The sequence below is a fragment of the Eupeodes corollae genome, chromosome 2 (genome assembly GCF_945859685.1).
Source record: "Eupeodes corollae chromosome 2, idEupCoro1.1, whole genome shotgun sequence".
Lineage (NCBI taxonomy): Eukaryota > Metazoa > Arthropoda > Insecta > Diptera > Syrphidae > Eupeodes > Eupeodes corollae.
In genome coordinates, this window is record NC_079148.1 from 77,165,534 (window position 1) to 77,184,708 (window position 19,175).

The following is a 19,175-nucleotide window of genomic DNA, read 5'->3' on the forward strand; positions in this document are numbered from 1 at the left end:
GCTCATTGTATATGACGTAACGGCTTTAATTTTGAGGTTATCTTGTTTCTTGTCAAAATTCTCAAAAAAATTAATTACCAACCAAAGATTTAGCTGTGCTTGAATTTTCTTCTAAATTTTAAATAAATTTACACATAATGTCTGATTTTGATTCCATAAATACTACCGCCGGAAATCAAGAGCTCAAAGATATGATTATGGCTGAAAATCAAAAGGCTCAAGCAACAGCACATGTAATAAAAAACAAAATTACAAGTACAAATTATGAAATCTATATTACCCTTTAATTTCACATAGGTGCACGAATTCAATGAAATCTGTTGGGACAAGTGTGTATCAAAGCCGGGATCAAAACTAGATAGCAGTACGGAAACATGCCTCACAAACTGCGTTGAGCGATTCATTGACACATCGATATTTGTTGCAAAAAGATTTGCCGACCGATTACAGAAAACTGCCAATGGAATGTGAAATCTTCAATAACCTTGTTAAATTCCTCAATCGAAAAAAAACATACATTCGATTTTATGCCATGTGTTCTCGTTACAAATAAACAAAAAAAAATAACAAAATCAGTATTTCTTATGGTGTATGTACCCTACAGTGATTGTTTATTCTTTTTAAGCTGCCTATACATATCAATAACTTTGTTCTGCTCTTTTTCTATCATTGCTCTGGTAACAGGAGGCAGGTCCTTAAGCTTTCCCTTCAACTTTCCCTTGAATTTCCGAGGAGCTTTCTGAGCTTGCTGTGCCTCTGTTGCGACCTTGGGGATGGACTCTTTAGTTGTACTTTTTAGCATGGACTTCAATAGCAGGTTATCTTTTTTTCCAGGCTGATAAAAGGTGATAAAAGAAAAAAATAATAAATACAAATAATTATGAATAAATATAGGAATCTCACCCGTGGGACAGTTTCACTACGAACTGCCTTGCGGGGAAGAGTAGATAACGTTGGAGGTGCGTGCACCACTTCTCCAAATTTAAAAACATCCCTCTTGAATTCTTGCAATCCTTCTTTTTTAGACTGAAAAAAGATAATTTTCATTAAATCATGGTTTTGCTTTACTAATCTATAAAACCTCTTCATTATCCTCTCGAATTGCTTGTTTGATGAGTGCCTTGGCCTCTTTTGGATCCATTTTAATCACTCCAGATTTTTCTAGAGGTTTTCCTGATTTTTTTCTTTTAATCATTTCATCTATTTCATTAGTAGGCTTCTTTTTTATCGAAATTGCACCTGTTTTTGCGTCTCTAACAACGGTTACTCCATACTTTGCTTCGTATTCGGCTTCTTTGAGAGACTCGGTTGTCATTCTGTTCACTCGACGAATATAATCCTCATCGGTTTCGTTAGCCAACTGCTTAATAGGTCTTATTTTACTCCCGGTATTTGCGTTTGTTGTCTTCGATTTGCCCTTGCCTTGGGTCGTTTCCTTTGGTTTGTCTTCTATGCCCCGGTGTATCCTTTTCATTTTCTTACCGCTTTGTGCAGCGTTGGCTAACTTAACAAATTCTGCAAACTTTTTTGAAAGTTTTTCTTTGCCTCCTTTTACTGGTGGATTATTCGTCACATTTTTTAGTCTATTTTGTGTAAGAATTCAAAAGTATTGTGAATAAGTTTAAACAAAAAATAATATGGTAGAAGGTACTTTGCCAATTGAACGGATTTCTGCTTAATAGGGTCACGAATTCCGTGGTGTTTTCTTGCTGGAATTTTTCTTTTTCTGACCATTTTTCGAGTTTTAATTAGTAAAAATGCAAAATTTTACAAAACTAAACACACATGTGTATTTCAAATATTAAAAATTGACAGCTGTAACCGAAACAAAACATAAAATTAGTTTTTGACACATCGTGATGTGAATAACTTTTGTAAATAGACTATACGGAGCTCTAAACTTCCAGTTCCAGTATTGTAACATTTTAGTAATGTAAACTGGAAAGGCTTTGGGTAGTGTTCACATTTTAGGTGTGTTTGGCAAGTGGTGTTTTTAACATATCATGTTTAAAAAACATTAATGAGTTATAATTAATTTATTCAGACTAAATTGTATTCGAAACTTTGTAAAAAACTACGAAATTGGAACAAATAAAATATAAAAGTGGTGACGAGGACTAAAATGAGATTGATTGTGGTTTTCATTTGAAAAGTTTTGGAGAACTTGAAACTTACGAGCGTTGTATATGCATGATAAAATTTAGTGTCAGCTTTGTTCTGGAAATGAGAAAAAGTTTCATTCATTACAAAAACACCACAACTTTTTTTTTAATAAAGATTGCTGTTTGTTTATTACAAATTGCTATAAATTAACTTTAAAAAGACAAATATTTCTATAATCAGATAAACAGTGTTTTTCCAGTCTTAAAATTATGGATAAAATGTCATTTTAATTCTTGGTATAGTAAAAACTCGCAAAAATTTGGAAAAGTATCTCTTTGATGTAAGAAATATGTATAGTGCAATAAGTTTCACACTTGCTGTTTGTTTATTACAAATTGTTATAAATTAACTTTAAAAAGACAAATATTTCTATAATCAGATAAACAGTGTTTTTCCAGTCTTAAAATTATGGATAAAATGTCATTTTAATTCTTAGTATAGTAAAAACTCGCAAAAATTTGGAAAAGTATCTCTTTGATGTAAGAAATATGTATAGTGCAATAAGTTTCACATATACTTCCCAAATACAAGCAAATTTATATGAAATTCTTGAAAAAAGTGTAATAAAAGGTAGAAAATGTGACATAGTAATAAAATTTAAACCTTTTGTTACACTTCATCTTCACTATAATCTTGACTTCTGCATTCCTTGAATTTTCCATAATGTAGAAATATGTATCTTCTGCATTTTGGTCTATTCTCTCTGTTTCAAAAACATTCATTTTATGTTTAGGCTATGCGCGCTTATGCAACTTTTAGTTTCGAAACTGTTTGGTTTCTAAACTGAGCACTATAGACTTGAGTCAGCGCACATGCAGCAACCATTGTGTCACCCATTCGAACAGCTTTTTAGTTTGTGCTCTAACTGCCCGGACATTCAACTAAATCTCTAAGTGCAAGAGAGAGAAAAATGTAGTCAATGTTTTCCTTTCACCAAAAATTCTGAGGGATTAGAACCATCAATCTCAATTTCACCAATTTTCTCTATCATACATTGATTAGGAAAATTTATTAGTTGCTTAAACCCATACAAAATGTCTGTATCCTACTATGATACACGTAACTGCCTTAGGCTAGGCGCGTACGTGCAACTGTTTCGAAAGCAAATAGTTCGATAGTTAGTTGCCCAAACATCGCGCACATAAGCGACTTCGAAAGTAATCAACGAAATAAACCAATACACACAGGAAACATTTATTCACCTTGACTAAATTTTTCTCACTTGCACTTACAGAAAATTATACAACGATTTAGTTGAATATCCGCGCAGTTACCTATAATTCCTTGTGAAACTAAGGAATTGGTTCGAATTGATCGTCTAGTTTGTGTCAAAACATAAACTAAAAAGTTGCTCGAATGGGCGACAGAATGGTTTCTGCATGTGTGCGGACACTCATATAAGTCTATAGTGCTCAGTTTAGAAACCAAATAGTTTCGAAACTAAAAGTTGCATGTGCGCGCCTAGGCTTAGCGTCCCTTTTTTAGAAATTAATACAAACTTAAATTGTAAAAGATTAAAATTCAGTCCAACTTTTCTTCCGCAATCTCATCCGCAATCCAGTGTTTTTTGTGACTGGGCATATTATGTCATGCCATGAGCAACCTCAAATATCACATTTGACACAACGGTTAACCTGTTGTTTACTTTTTTGTTGATTTACCTTTTGTGTCAGTAGTTGTTTTTTTTTCAAAATTAAATTTCAAACAAATTATATAAAAATAATGCCTTTGAGTAAACAAAAATTAACCCTTTTAAACAAATTAAAAGTTAAGAAGCTGGAGGAAGTACAACAGCTAACTATTCAAGAGGATAAAAGAAAACACAGAACACTTTTCTTTAATTAATTTTACTTACTTATGACAACACTCGAAAACTATGGAAAATGGACGCCCACTACAACACAAACGTCAAATTTGATCCGCTCGAAAAATCCAAACTGCGATGACCGGATCATGGACTGGATGTTGGATTGTTGGTCTCTATTGGCTTATTTGATGACAGGACTATTGATGACAGGACCCCAAGTAAATTATGACCACTTGTAAATTATGCTATGATTGCATTTAAATTTTAATCAAATTTATGATTATATTTGAATTAACCACATTTAGTCGAAAATTTAATTTAGTTCAATAATTTCTAACTTCCCCCTTAAGTTTCTGATTTTTTAAACACATCCCTAACACAATTTCTTCTAACAAGGTGAATTCCGGAACGTAAAGAATTTAATGAAGGTTGTTGTTAATAAATTAATTTGTTATAATAAACTGATGTTATGTTATGCATGCGGTGCTTTTTACACTAAAATTATCTCATTAATTTGTTGTTGTCCTGTGAAATTATTCATTGACACAAAGCCAAAATAACAAAAACAACTATGTAAACAGTTGGTTTTTGCTTTTGGCGGGTTAAATTATATTTATATATATTGACACAATTTCTACAAAGCCAAGTGAAGAAAGTTCGTAAGAAATTCATACATTTTAACCAATATCTTTGAACCATAGGCAACTCGGTATCGGTAATTCACCTTCCATTCCATCTGTAAAATAGCCAAGAATAAGATTAAAATAATGGCTACACCAGCAGATAAGAGAAATATAGAAATTAAAGCACGAGTAGGTTCTGATTCTGAGTTTGAAGCTAAAGTAAATATTGCAAAAAAACTAACATCATCTGAAGGCGAATTACTTGTACAGAAAGATGTATTTTTTAACTCGCAGACAGGTCGCTTGAAGCTGCGTTTTACAGAAAATGCGAAAGCCATGTTAGTGTACTATGAGAGACCGGATGTAGCCGGTCCAAAGCTCTCTAAATTTAACATAATTACGGTGGAAGAACCAGAGGTATTGGAAAAAATGCTTACAGCAAGCAACGGAGCAAAGGGTGTATTAAAGAAACACCGATATTTATTCATTTACAAAAATACGAGAATTCACATGGATAAAGTTGAGGATTTGGGAAACTTCATGGAATTTGAAGTTTGTCTCAATCCCGAACAAACTATTGAAGAAGGTCAAGCTTTTGCTGAGGAATTAATGAAAATATTTGAAATAAAAAATGAGGACCTTATGACTGGAGCATACTTTGATGTTAAAAATTAATGTTTAATAAATGATTCGTTATACAAAATTAAAAAAAAATCTTTATTTTAAAGATATAGGTATAGTAATAGATTTTGTATGAGAATTATTTCTTGTTAAGGAGTTTTTGCGTTCAAAAATTATCTAAAAAAGTTGGCAGGTTGTCCCTCTCCTTCATTTATTGCATTGCAGGGGGTGTTACTCAGTTGAGCCTTTGATTCGCCTAAACCGAGAGAAGGGAGAAATGTTCAAAATTGATGTTTTGAAATGTTGATGTTTGAGTGGTGATTTCGAAATCAGCTCCTGGCTAGGTTTTTTTTGTCGCTAGGACCAGAGGAGTTGGAATGAATACGGGGATCTTCCAAATTTTATTTGAAACAAGTAAAGTTCTTAAAGTTATCTATGCATGTGTTGCTGTGTACGTACATACATACGTCCTCCATTATTCAAAACATGGAGGACCTACGATTCCGACTTAAGTTAATTTTTTTTAGATTTGGAGGAAGAACTATCAAAAACTAAAATATCTTATAGGTGTAACAATACCAACAAATTGTTTTTGCACCCGAATGTTTTGAGAACAAAAGAACGATTGCCAATTTCAAATGAAAAAGAATATTGTGTTCGCGCTTCTTTCGCTTATTGGTATTTTTTACCCTGAAGCATAATTTGTTTTAATACAATCATATTCTACGATTTTAATGTACATAAATTAACAAAAATTGGAAAGTTGTGTCAGATTGCATACATATGTATAGTAAAAAATTAGTTAAACACTTTTTTTTACAAAAAAATCGAACAATTAATACTAAAATAACAAACCATACAATTTGTTAAAGTTCTACCATAAATATGGGTATCTACATCCTTCTGTTAGGCTGTATGGGTAATTTTTCAGAAAAGTGAGTTGACATACAAAATCATAAATTTGAAAAGTAGGTAGGTAGGGATAGCAATCACTAGCAGCCCTTGGTGCACGAATCAATTAGCGCTGGAAAGCATCGTTTTGGTACACCATACACTCATTTGACCTATGCAATGAAAAATAAAAATATAAAAACATAATATTATGAAGGGTTTATATTGACAAAATTAGCGACCCTAGATCAATTTCGTCGTATTCAAAAAGGAAATCGGAAGTTTGGTTTTCATCTCGGAAAGTTCATCAAGATTTTTAAGGAATGTGCTTTAGAAACTTAATATTCTAGAACCGACCAGGGCAGGACATTTACAGAGAAAGTGAATCACAGTCTCCCTTTCATGTTGTTCTCCGCAGCTACGGCAGTGAGTATTGTGAGGGATACGGCATACCCTGCTTTGCTACATGGTCTCCTATGTCCGGTTCAGTTACCCTGGCTATATCATGCCTAGGGTGCATAAAAGTTCGATAGAATGGTTTTTGTTATACGTAGGCCATATCTTCCTGGAAATGGTACAGTTTGTTAGACTGTTCCTCCTGCCATTGGATTCTGTCAAAAAACTTGAGAAAAATTTGGCCCTGATAGCTCCAAGATGAATATTTACCCTTTCCATATGTACAGTTGTGTTCATAATAGGCCATATCTTCCTGGAAATGGTACAGTTTGTTAGACTGTTTCTCCTGCCGTTGGATTCTGTCAGAAATATTGAGAAAATTAAGCCCTTGATAGCTCCAAGAGGAATATTTACCCTTCCCATAAGTACAGTTGTGTTCATAAAAACAGCAGTGCTGGTCACATTTTATTAGATTGTAAATTACTTAAATAACAGAAATTCTTACAAAAAAATTAATATGTTACTTGCATCTTGAAGTTATACTCTTCTTTTCCCGGTGAAAACCCATTATTTCAAACTCTGGATATAGAGTGTTCATAAAAAAAGCAGTGCTTTTGATTTTATAATTCAAAATTTTTAAAAATTCAATTTTTTCTATATTTCGGTAAAGTAAATATTTTACTATATAAAGTTTTAAGTATTTGTAACGTACTAGCATATACAAAATTTATAGATATTAGCCCAAAAATAAACAATGGACGGTCAAGACACTGCACCGAAGAAATTTGAAAACTTCGTTTGTAGAGAAAAACACCAAAATATTTGAGACATCCTAGGCTGCTCAGCAGTCAAAATAAACCGAAAACACGAGGCCCAAAAAGGATGACTACTGAAAGAACTGACAGAAAAATAGGTCACTTAGCAAAACAGAACCCTTCCATAGGCTCTAGGAAAATAATAAAAGGACTTCAACTGTCTGTTAGCGCTGACACAATACGAAGAAGCCTTTTATAAGCGAAATTACCAGCACGAAGTCCACGAAAGGTTCGATTCTTGACAATTGGTCAAAAGAGAAATATAGGAATGTTCTGTGGAGCGATGAAAGCAAAGTCGTCCTTTTTGGGTCTAAGGGTCATCGAGAATATGTGTGTGGTACACTATAAAAACAGCGAAGCATGGTGGAGGAAAAATTATGATATGGACTTGCTTTTCATATTCCGGGTCGGGCCTATTTATCGCATGGGGGGCAACCGAGTATGTGGAAATTCTCGAGGAGGTTATGTTACCCTATGGTGAAAAGGAAATGCCATTGGTTTGGGTACAACAATAAGGCTATGACCCAAAGCATACATCAAAAAATGCAAAATCATGGTTTGCGCAGAAGAAGTTATCCGTTATTGAGTGGCCCGCTCAATCCCCGACCTTAACCCCATCGAAAATTTGTGGGGGGATGTTAAAAACGCAATTCATAAAGCAAAACCCAAGAATTCGAAAGAATTGTGCGTGATTGGTGGAACGCAATACCAGTCGAGAGGTGTCAGGTAATGGCTATGCCACAAAGTATTAATTGTAAGCTAACGTATTTGTATACTTTCATATAACTTACAGTTTTTCTTACTTCTTACGTAATAGATACAGTACTTTGTCATGCACTGCTATTTTTATGAACAGCCATATATTTAAAAAACGGTTTTTACTGTTTTATTTTGTTATTAGAAGTTGATATTGAAGGCCTTTTTGTTTTATTTGTAGAGCACTGCTATTTTTATGAACACAGCTGTATGCTATGAAGGGCCAAACCTTGCGGGCCAACTCATCAGCCAGTTCATTTCAATTAATGCCACTATGATCTATAACCCAAATAAGAGTCACACAGAGGTGGATTTTGAGGCTGGACAAATCAGCCTGACAACGGAAACACCTACAATAGTGTTATATAACTATGCTGAGAACCAGATACCCATTCTTGCAGTAACTTTTTAAAAATCGTTGCTTTTGTCTTAACTAATTGAACTAAACCAAATTATAATTATAAATTATAAAAATATTCTAATAAATTTATTTATTTCTCAAAGATCTCAAAATAGCTTAAACATTATAGATTGGATACTTTTTAATACAATTACCATTATTAAAGACACCAATGAGAAGTTCGAAACAAAAGACAGCGCCCAAAATGGAATGCACATTGTTCATTACAAAAAAGGTTTCGATTTCTGTATTTGATTTGTTTTTCAAGTTTAAGCTTAAGCTAAACACAAAAAATGTGCATAAATTAAATTAAACTTTGACCAACTAGGTTTTGTTGAATTACCCCGTATATCTTTTTAACATTAGGTGTTATTTTCTTTGAAACCGATGTTTTAAAAATGGTGCATTAAAGGATTGACGATTTGACTTTCAGCTGCTTTATTATTCCTTTTACATTCAACAACCCAATACAAACAAAACAATTGTCGTTAAAATCTAACCAAAAGTAAAACTCTGTAAGTTTATAATATGCATTAAGAACTATGATAGTTTTGAGTACTCACCTTGTTTTAATAAAGTTATGTCTTATGTATCATAGTCACTTTTGTGGCTTATAAAAGCGATAAAAAGTATTTAAATTTGTCTTTAAAAGAATCCCCCGGGAATGGACCGTTTTTGTTAAATTGGTAAACCTTCATCTAAGGCTTTTATAACGTAATGTACAAACACACTTGTTGGGTGGATATTATGTATTTATTAAAATAAATATAAACATGCTTTCGTCTGGATGCAAAGAAAATAACTTCATAATGTAAATGCACAAATTCTTAACTAAACAGTTATTTATATTGTTTTTTTTCTTCTTTTTTTTGTAACGAGAGTTCAATTAAAAATAAATAATTACATACATATACATACATTTTTATTTACTATTTCTTGTTAAAATTAATAGGGACAATTTGAGTTCAATTAACTAAACAAGTTTATATGAATACATACTTTAGTATGTACTTACCAATATATTATTACCTATCTGATTAAAATTCGATTTTATGTTATATATTGATTTATGTTTGGTATGTATTCAAAAGCTTTAAAATCAAATTCTGTCGTTTTTGTTGGAAAAAAGTTATAGAAGTTTATAAAGTTTTTAAGTTTTATTATAAGAGTATTCTGCTTTACTTTTTCCTTGAAGATTATTTAATTGAATGTCAATTAAAGGAGAATTTAATCGAGAGAAATCATGAAAAACAAAAGACTTAAAAAAAAACTATCATACTTCACAAAACCAATCTTTTTTAACCACAAGATAAAATGATGAATTTAGTTTGATAACTAGAAAATTTATGTATTTGAGTATCTCAAAATTATATAATTTGCCATAGTAGTATCTAAAGTGATATTTAAACAAAATCCAACGTGTACATTTGTCTAATTTATTTTTTGTAACATTTTTTAAAGTTGTATTTAAAAAAACACCCGGTATTTACTGAAATGTAATATAATTTATCAAAATAAGCAAGGATTTTTTTATTTTAGTCAATAAAACACTTCATAGGTAAACTTGTACAACATTGTTGTTATCTTAGTTTGCCATATTTAATATTAATTAAAGTATAATTAAGTTTTATCATGTAACCTGTCATTACTGTGAGTTGTTTTAAACATACAATATTCGAATCTGTACGAAATGGGTAGACAAAATGGCCAAACATCTGTAGATGCACTCACTCAACAGTACAATACATACTTAAGCGGTTCAAGGTAAAAGAATAAAAAGCAGTAGAACATCTTTCAATGATTGCGATGGAAGGTGGATTATACGAAAAGATGAAGAGGCCGAAAAAATATCTGAAGAAAAGAGCCTGTTAAAAGACCATGCGGATTTTCTTAAGAAAAAACAACTACAATGGACGTGTAGCCAGGATGAAGTCGTTCGTACATAAAATCAACAAGTTGAAGAGAGTTGTACATTCGCTAAAGATAACCTTTTAACCTAAAAGAAAAATTAGAGAAGAATGTATTTAGCAAATTCGTTTATGCTCCTGCTAAACTGGGCGCAGAACACTTCAAAGGATCCTAATCTATTTAACCATTCAACTTTCCTAATGTCAGGTTGCGTTAAATAAATAAATTGGGGTGCGCAACAGTCCGTTTGAGAACTAGGGCTTAGTGACTGACAACTATCAACCATTCCTGTGTGCGAGTACTGTTTTCAGGGATGGAAGGGACCTACAATTTTAAGCCGAATTCGAGCGGCAAGTTTGAGAAAGCACTTTTCATGACAAGAATTACTCTTGGAGAATTTGTCAATTCACCGCAAGATGCAGTACCCGTGAAAAAAAGCTTTAAATGGCATAGGATCGAACCCAAGACCTCTCTCATGACAGTCCATTGCACCATCATGCCACGGGTACTACGTTACTATTTTTTCGAATATTTTGATAATTCAAAAAATTACTTTTTTTAAAAAGAAGATTAATTAAAATCGTTTTAATAAAAAGAAATATAATCAAATTAAAGTTTTCGCTCTAAATCTTAAAGTCGCCTCGTTTTAAAAAGGCATTATGGAAAAACGTTTGAATATAGAACTATCATAGGATTCTTACTTTTTCAGTTAACTAAATTCAGTCGATATTTCAGGATAACTATCACAATATTGGCACTAAAAAATAAACTAAAACATGTAAAATTCAAAAGAAGTGTATCGAATATAAAAAGGCTACAGACTTTTATTATACAAAATTAGTAATGTTGTATAAATATACAAAAATTAACTTTAATAAATTGACGTAAAGAATATAAATAAACAAAATAGATACAAATAAAATAATAATACAAACAACAATTCTATTGATGTTGTAATATAATCAAAAGTTGATTTAAAAATTAACGGGGGAATTGCTTGTTTTTGTTTTAATTCAACGCAAGAAAATTATATTTGTATTACTTTAAAAATTTTGCGTGTGATACTCAAATTGAGTTAGATTTTTAATGATAACATTTTTCTTGTTAAATAGAAAAACACACTTACATTTTACGTATACAAGATTCTTATATAATACGATTACAAAACCTAAATAAAATTCAAATAGGGATAATACTTGCATTTATGATAGTGACTAGGATACTTTGTAGATAGTGAGATAAAATCGTTTGTTTTTTTTAATACGAAGGAGGAAAATTTGAAGCGTATGTTTTTAACAATACGATCCTATTAAACTTATCGAAACTGATTCAGTCAGCGGAACTGGCGCAGATATTGGCTTCCAATACCACCAATTGTAGCTCACTGGAGGAATAATATACAAAAAAAGAAATTTAATCGCAAAGGCAAAATAAAGAGACATTTTAAAACTTACAGACAAATGATTGCGGCAATCGAATCGATAAAGTTCGGCACTTATGTCGGCATTCAGGAGTTGGTCGTAGTATAATAAAACGCGTGCCTGACGCTTGCTGGACATACATATTTGAGCATTCGGTGTCTGGTAGGGTGTATGATCCAGCGTTTGATGTATCCATCGTAACATAACGTTCCAAGGCTATTCCAGTTTTTGGAAGACGTTGCGGCTTTTCAAATAATTGACGAATAAGTCGTGCAGGTTGCATTCGATTGCATCGCCAGATGTTATGACTTGGTGTATGGTGGGTATGGTTAAAATCGTTAAATAATTCATCAAGGTTTGTGATCTCACGATTTGTAGATTGAACGCGGAAGGCGTCACGTTGAAATATGTCTCTATTGTTATTGTAAAGCTCATAAATATCTCTAGGATCTATGTATTTTTGTTGTATCTATTTAAATAAAGATAAGTTTAAACAAAATTTACTTTTAGTTATCTTTAAATGTGCTGTAAAAAATAGATATTTTAAATGACTCTCCTCTTTACATTTCATTATTTTATTTAAAGATCGTAATTGCTTAACAACAGTAAGATTTATAATCTCTAAGCTTATTTTACAAAAAGACTTAGCCAAGATAACAATTATACTACAAGGTAAAGTGTTCCAAAGCTTAACCGAATTTACAAAAAATCGATGTTCCGATGTTAAATATGAGTAAAGAGCAATAATTAGCTGATGAGATCTGTTTGAGGTCGCCCTTCTTACTCTGTCAAAACAATATTGTGGTTGGTGTGCGATAAATATGTCGGAAAGCAAAATTAAACTACGAAATTCTATATATTTTACGAAAGGCGTGTCTAGGCAAAATCAGATATCCTATCATATCTACATAATCAAAAAACATAACGAACGATTGAGTTAAAAGCTACATTAAGTTTTCGCCTGCTCGTGAAACTGGAGTTACAATAGATTTCACAACCATAAACCGGGATAGGAATAACCAAGGTTTTAGCGAGAAGCAAACGCGTTTTTAATGGAGTGAAACATTGTGTAACCCATAACGTTCGAAGTACTCCATAAACCAACGATCCCATTTATATGATCATCCCAAGTCAAAAAACGATTAAAAGTCACACCAAGATTATTTGCTGTAACCAAATATTCGATTGGAGCATTGCTCAGCACAATCGGTGGACAATAAAAAAGTTTAAGAGATTTTCTATTAATTACAAGACGTTTGGATTTTTAAGGGTTCAACATAAGTCCGTTTGACAAAGACCAATTTGCCACTCTTTTCAGGTCTTCATTGACAACCAGCTGCTCGGCAAAAAAACAAGAATTCAAAATGAAATGAATCTTTCGTTATTTAAATACAAATATAAATCATATATGTACATCTCATAATTTAAACTAAAATAGTATATCTATCGATTCCATTACTTCATATGAACAGGTTGATTGTCGCATATATTTTTTTATGGAAGTTGTGATTAGAGCAGCTGAATTATCTATTCCTAAGAACCAATCCTTTCATTCAAATCAAATTATATTACCCGAATATATCTTACGATTGATTCGCATGCGTAAGAAAGAAGAAAATGAATGCGGTTTAGAATCGATATTTTTAAGAACAATGTTGAAATTTTGAACACAAAAATAAAAAACGATATAGACATTCTCAAAAATAAAAAATGGAGTAACCTCTTATCTAGTTTTGATAAGGGATATAAACCTTTTTGGAAGGTGACAACAATTATAAAAAAAAATCAATCATTCCGCCTCTTCGAGTCAATGGCTGTGTTCTTGTAACTCAATCTGAAAAAGTAACCGCATTGGCTGACTGTTTTTGCCAAAATCATTTACTATCATCTCATCTCAGTGACATTGTGACTGCAAATATTGTTCAAGATAAGCTTATTGAGCTCAATTCCTTACCAACCCCTCCAAAGTAACCTTAATTCAAAATTATCGACTGGTCTGGTACTTTTGCACATTGACACTGTTTGGCACGAACAGGTTTGTTTACAAACTTATGATGTTTGGTTTTCCGACGTATCTAATTGAATTAATAAAAAGTTTTTTACAAAATAGACAGGGATCAGTGCTGGGACCCATACTTTTCAACGTTTATATGTCCTGCTATCTTTGGAGGAAAACACTTAATTTGCTATATTTGCTGACGACTCATCACTTTTTTCGTCTAGCCTATTGCCTCAATGTGCTCTTAATACCCTACACAACTATTTTCATAAGTGGAAAATCAAGGGCATGCTCCAAAATCGCAAGCTATATGGTTTTCTCGGCGATGAAAATCAGATTTTTTGGCGTGCATAATAAAATTTTGATATTCAAACCTATTTTCCAGCTTATACTTACTTATGGTGCTTCAATGTGGTTTGACTGTGTTGAAACCTACTTAAAAACTTCAAAGAGTGCCAAACAAAATATTAAAATAAATACTAAATTTGCCAAGAGATTAGATGATAAGGCTAATGGTAAACAACACAAGCTCGTAATTTATAATTTACAAGACAATATTTTTAGAAGATGTTCTTATTCAGCTAATTCTTAATCTCTTAAATTAGATATTTAATTTATATCGTTTATGTGCAATTTTTAGTTTTTAAGTATAATATAAGGCTTTTTTCTTGTAGGTTTTCCTTTGAGAATAATTGTTTCTCAGTTAAATTATTTGTATTTTAGTATTAAGTATCTATGTACATATATCGAAGCTGTAAAGAATCTCTTAAGTAAACATATATGAAAATGTTAAATATTATCCAACTACAATAATAAATAAATAAATAAAAATCAATTATATTAAATCTTTTATTTGGTTTTATTGAATATAAAAAGACAAAAAACTATTTAAAGTTTTGAAAACACAAAATTTTTCTTATATTATATATTTGTACTTGTCATCAATATGACAGTTCCGTATTGACTAGCTTTGTATTTTGCATTCAAAAAGCTAGTTGAATTTTGACTACGTAGTCACTAGCTTTGTGAATGCACCTAATCATTACAAAAATATACACCGTTGGAATTTGGTTGAATTTGCAAAGAAATGAAAAACTATACGAGCAAATTGAACGCAAAAGAATACGAGATACTTCGAACATAATGGAGCTAAGTTAAAAAAGGTTTGTACATACAGCTGTGTTCAAAATAATAGGAGTGCTTTTACATTTGCTCAAGTGTTTTTTTTTTTACCATGTGTATACTGGTAATCAGCCCATTTCTCTACCGGTAAGTATAACGGGACATTAAAGATGATAAAACAATGAACTGGTTTGGAATTCATAACCGTTTACAATTGTAACCAGAGATCAATTGATCTTTATCAGGCTATTCAAAATAATAGGAGTGAGTTATATTGCACGTGCACGTATAAAAAAAAATCAAAAACTTAAAAAAAATAAACAGTAAGTAACTAAATTAAAATAGGAATATTAAATAGTTGGAATATCTAAACAAGTTTGGTTATTTAGTGGGCCGAGGAAAGCACTGCAAAAGACGAAAAACGGGAAATCATAAAAAAGTTGCGAAATGAAGGAAAAACGTATAAGGATATAAGGTTGATGTTATGTGCTCTGACCAAATGATCGCCAATGCTGTAAAATATGAAAAAAAAGTCGAAACCCGGGGACGGAAACGAGAAACGAGTGAAAATGACGATCGTCGTATTGTTCGCTACAGCTGAAAGAATACTTTTGCGTCCTCTAACATAATCCAGGAAGATCTAGGACTGGCAGTAAGTAGCGTTGTTGTTGCAACACAATCTTTTCGCTCGCAGTCTACGAAAAGTGCCGATGCTTACAAAAAAACATGTAGCCGCTCGTTTGAAATTTGCAAGAAGCCATGCTAATTGGCTTGCAGAGAAATGGCGAAACATTTTGTGGACTGACGAGACCAAAATTGTTTTATTCGGTAGAACTGGCTCTAGGCAATACGTCCGACGTACAGAAAATTCCGAGTTTAACCCTCGGTACACCATTAAAACGGTAAAGCATGGAGGTGCTAAAGTGATGGCATGGGGCAGTTTCTCATATGCTGGTGTTGGCCCCATACATCAAATCATTGGCACGATGGACCAGCGCGTTTATGTGGATATAATGTCCAGTGTGATGCTGCCTTATGCGAGTTGGAATATGCCGGTTAAATGGGTATTTCAACAAGACAACGACTCGAAACACACCAGTAAGTCTGCCAAGGAATGGTTTCGGGTCAATGGGGTTGAGGTCATGGACTGGCCAGCTCAGTCGCCTGACCTCAATCCCATAGAAAATGTATGGGCAGATGTGAAAAAGGGTGTTTGTCGACGAAGACCTTTGAATTCGAGGCAGTTGTGGGACGCAGTCGAGGAAACATGGAACCAAATTCCAGTTGAGTGTTGTCAGGACCTTGTGAATTCTATGCCACGCAGATGTGCAGCAATTATAAAAAACAAAGGATTTTCCACAAATTACTGACAAAAAAATCTTAATATTGAATATTTTTTTTTAGTTTTTTATACTTTATTTTGTTTACTTCTATTATTTTGAACAATTCCTTTACGCTTTATTTTGATAAAATTCATGTTTTCACTACCTTATTTGTTTTAAACAAAGTAGTCTTTAAGAATAATAATAAAAGACTGTATTACCTATTTTGTGCAAAAGAAAAAATAAATTTAAAAAAATTATACAACTTTTGAGTGACGATTTAATCTAAAAAGAACAGGCACTCCTATTTTTTGAACACAACTGTATGTATTTATCTGGTAGAATATTTGAACGCATTCTTAATGAAATATATATACTTTTTTTTCTATTTGTTAAGAACTATCGTCTTTTTAAAGATTGGTGGTGACAAGAACGCTGGACGCAGCAAACCATGTCAAAAATACTTGCCGAATTTTTGACTTCAATTGAAAGAGTCATGTTTCGTTTATCTTCATGTGCAATGAATGAGGAAGATAAACGAAAGTCCAAACGCAATTTTTGCCACTATTTTATTTACACTTCAGATCCGAAAAACAAGGATATGAATCTAAAAACAAATATGAAAAGCTTAGTTTACTGTCGTCAGTAAACGAATTAATGGCGTTAGAAGTTTCAGACAAACAATCAAATGAAAAATATCAAAGATAAGTCTGACCTCTGGGCCACACTAGCGTTTACCTTGAATTTGAAAGGTAATGTCTAATCCAACTAAGAACATTTTATGGATCCTTTCTTGTCTGAGTACTCTAAGACCTTAATTTTTTGTCAACTGTTTTGTTAACATTGTAATTGCTCTATATTATATTAAATGTTAAGCTTAGTTAATTTAAACCTTGAAAGGAAGAAATGCATTTTTTATTCGATTATAAATCGGCCACTAAAATGAAAGCCTCCGCTTCTATTAATTTTTCCATTATTATACAGCATACGAGTGCATGAATATTACTTATTATGTACAATGAAGATAGGTTTGTATTTACTGTTCAAAAACAGCACACGGGCATTGAACCATAAGAGATTGTTGGCTTGTATACACATCATTCTTATTGGCATATTGCCAAATGGAGTGAGTTGTTTCACGAGATAAAAACAGTGATGTTGAACTTTTTTAAATTATGGACAAATACCAACATACATACCTTAAACACAAAAGGCACAAACTCAGTTGTCTTGTCCATGTTTGTCAAATCCAAAACATTCTTCACATTTGCACATGGATCGCAATTTAGGTCATCGACTTGAAAGAACGGATTCATCATTAGACACGATTCGTCATAGAGTTCGGTAAGTCCGGGGAATTTTTTAATAACTGGCAGTGTCATCTTCCTCCAGACCTTCATTCCCGGATAAATGAATGTCTGAATGTTTCGTAGAACAATAGTAGATGCTTCATTCTTATAAGATATAAATATACACGCAATCGCTACATAGAAAATCCAAAATAAAATTTTTCGCTTCCGGTCGATAATTTGTTTCAATATTTCTGCTTTGATAAATGCAACATCATTATTCGAGCTATTATGATTGGCATTGCTATTGCTTTGTGATCGATTTTGCTCGAAGTACTGAAATAGTACGTAATTGTCGAATTGGAATGCACGGATATTGCAATGCTGTTCTGCAATTGATTTCATTAAACGCAAGTTTTCAATGTACTTTGTTATCACTTGATGTCTTGATAAACTATTAAAATTTATATCAATGTTTTCCATTGTTTTGTATTTTGATAATACGTAGCATTTAACAAATTGTTGTTTGTTTTAATTACATTTTTTAGGAATTTTATATTTCTTTTTTACTGATCTTTTATATAGAGCGGAGGGTGTAGCGACTAGCGAGTTAAAATAAAGTGTTTTTTTTTTTCTTGTTTTGTTTTGGCAGATGTTTAGAAGTATTTTTTCTGTGGATTGTGGGCTGTAAAAATGGAAGTGTTTCATGCAACTCTACTACAGGTTTGTTTGATTAAATATAGGCGTTTTTCTTTTTCAGTTCAGAGCAGAGCCTTAACTGTCAAACAAAAAGTTTTGATTCTTTTTTACTTCTGAACGTTGAGAGCTTCAAATTTGAGTTTCTTTTTTCGTTCTGAAAAAAATAGTCGGGCTAGTGCGGGTATTTATATAAGATATTAGAAATAAAGTGTTCAAGTGTGTTTCAAAAATAATTCTGAACGCTCAGAAAACGCTTTGTTCAGAGGATGTTCAGAGCATGCTCGATATTCTCTGACTCTTTTCAAAGCTCTATTCTGAGTGAAAAAAACAGCTTATATTTCCGTGGTTTTGTCTAGTGGCGTTTATTCACATATATGTTTTAGAAATTTGATTTGATGAATATTTGACTATTGAAGCCATTGTAGCATTCATATTCATAAAACATCACAAATATATACCAACAGGCATTGACATAATAGTTATGGGATGTTAGTCGATACTAGTTCTCTTAAAAAACCCCCCTTAAAAGTGATTTTACCTCTTAGGCTTTACTTGCCCTCCTGTAGGCATGGTGGAAAAAATAAATTGAATACATCGTTGAAAAAATAAATTTTATAAAATGTAGGCATAATTTATATCAAGTTGTCAGTTGCCCTCTTAATAAAAAGGTAAGATTATTGACCACAACTTGCTAAACAGATCAAACCTTGACGTTTATTTATTTGACGTTTCAATAATATTCGTCTCAACGAGCGCACATAACAAGACAAGACCAACTGACGAATAATTTCGTATAATTTTGTGAAATTCGATAATTTTAAGTCTTAACAAAACCATTTTACTCGATTAACAACTATAATGAAATATAACAATTGATTCGAATGTAAACCATCTTGCTAAATATTAATTCAAACCGATTATATAACAAAAGAATTTTATACAG

The 19,175-nt window shown here is 32.2% G+C and overlaps 4 protein-coding genes across 4 annotated transcripts; 2 read left to right on the plus strand and 2 right to left on the minus strand.

The window, feature by feature from the left end:
• The first annotated feature begins 38 nt into the window (after nt 1-38).
• Nucleotides 39-572, plus strand: LOC129945586 (mitochondrial import inner membrane translocase subunit Tim8). Its single transcript, XM_056055412.1, has 2 exons — nt 39-233; nt 298-572. Exons 1-2 carry the CDS (start codon nt 138-140, stop codon nt 469-471), a joined length of 270 nt encoding a protein of 89 aa, XP_055911387.1. The 5' UTR covers nt 39-137; the 3' UTR covers nt 472-572.
• Nucleotides 440-1,837, minus strand: LOC129945584 (coiled-coil domain-containing protein 137). The gene is made up of 4 exons (XM_056055411.1): nt 1,652-1,837; nt 1,082-1,583; nt 904-1,026; nt 440-835 (listed from the first exon to the last, which is right to left on the minus strand). The coding sequence occupies exons 1-4, from the start codon at nt 1,732-1,734 to the stop codon at nt 599-601; spliced, it is 945 nt and encodes a 314-aa protein (XP_055911386.1). The 5' UTR covers nt 1,735-1,837; the 3' UTR covers nt 440-598.
• A 2,758-nt stretch (nt 1,838-4,595) lies between these two features.
• On the plus strand, nt 4,596-5,307 carry LOC129946317 (uncharacterized). The gene has a single exon (XM_056056451.1). It carries the CDS (start codon nt 4,738-4,740, stop codon nt 5,266-5,268), a length of 531 nt encoding a protein of 176 aa, XP_055912426.1. The 5' UTR covers nt 4,596-4,737; the 3' UTR covers nt 5,269-5,307.
• Nucleotides 5,308-10,942: 5,635 nt separating this feature from the next.
• Nucleotides 10,943-18,293, minus strand: LOC129946810 (uncharacterized). The gene is made up of 3 exons (XM_056057154.1): nt 17,444-18,293; nt 11,835-12,270; nt 10,943-11,764 (listed from the first exon to the last, which is right to left on the minus strand). The coding sequence occupies exons 1-3, from the start codon at nt 18,014-18,016 to the stop codon at nt 11,673-11,675; spliced, it is 1,101 nt and encodes a 366-aa protein (XP_055913129.1). The 5' UTR covers nt 18,017-18,293; the 3' UTR covers nt 10,943-11,672.
• Nucleotides 18,294-19,175: the final 882 nt, after the last annotated feature.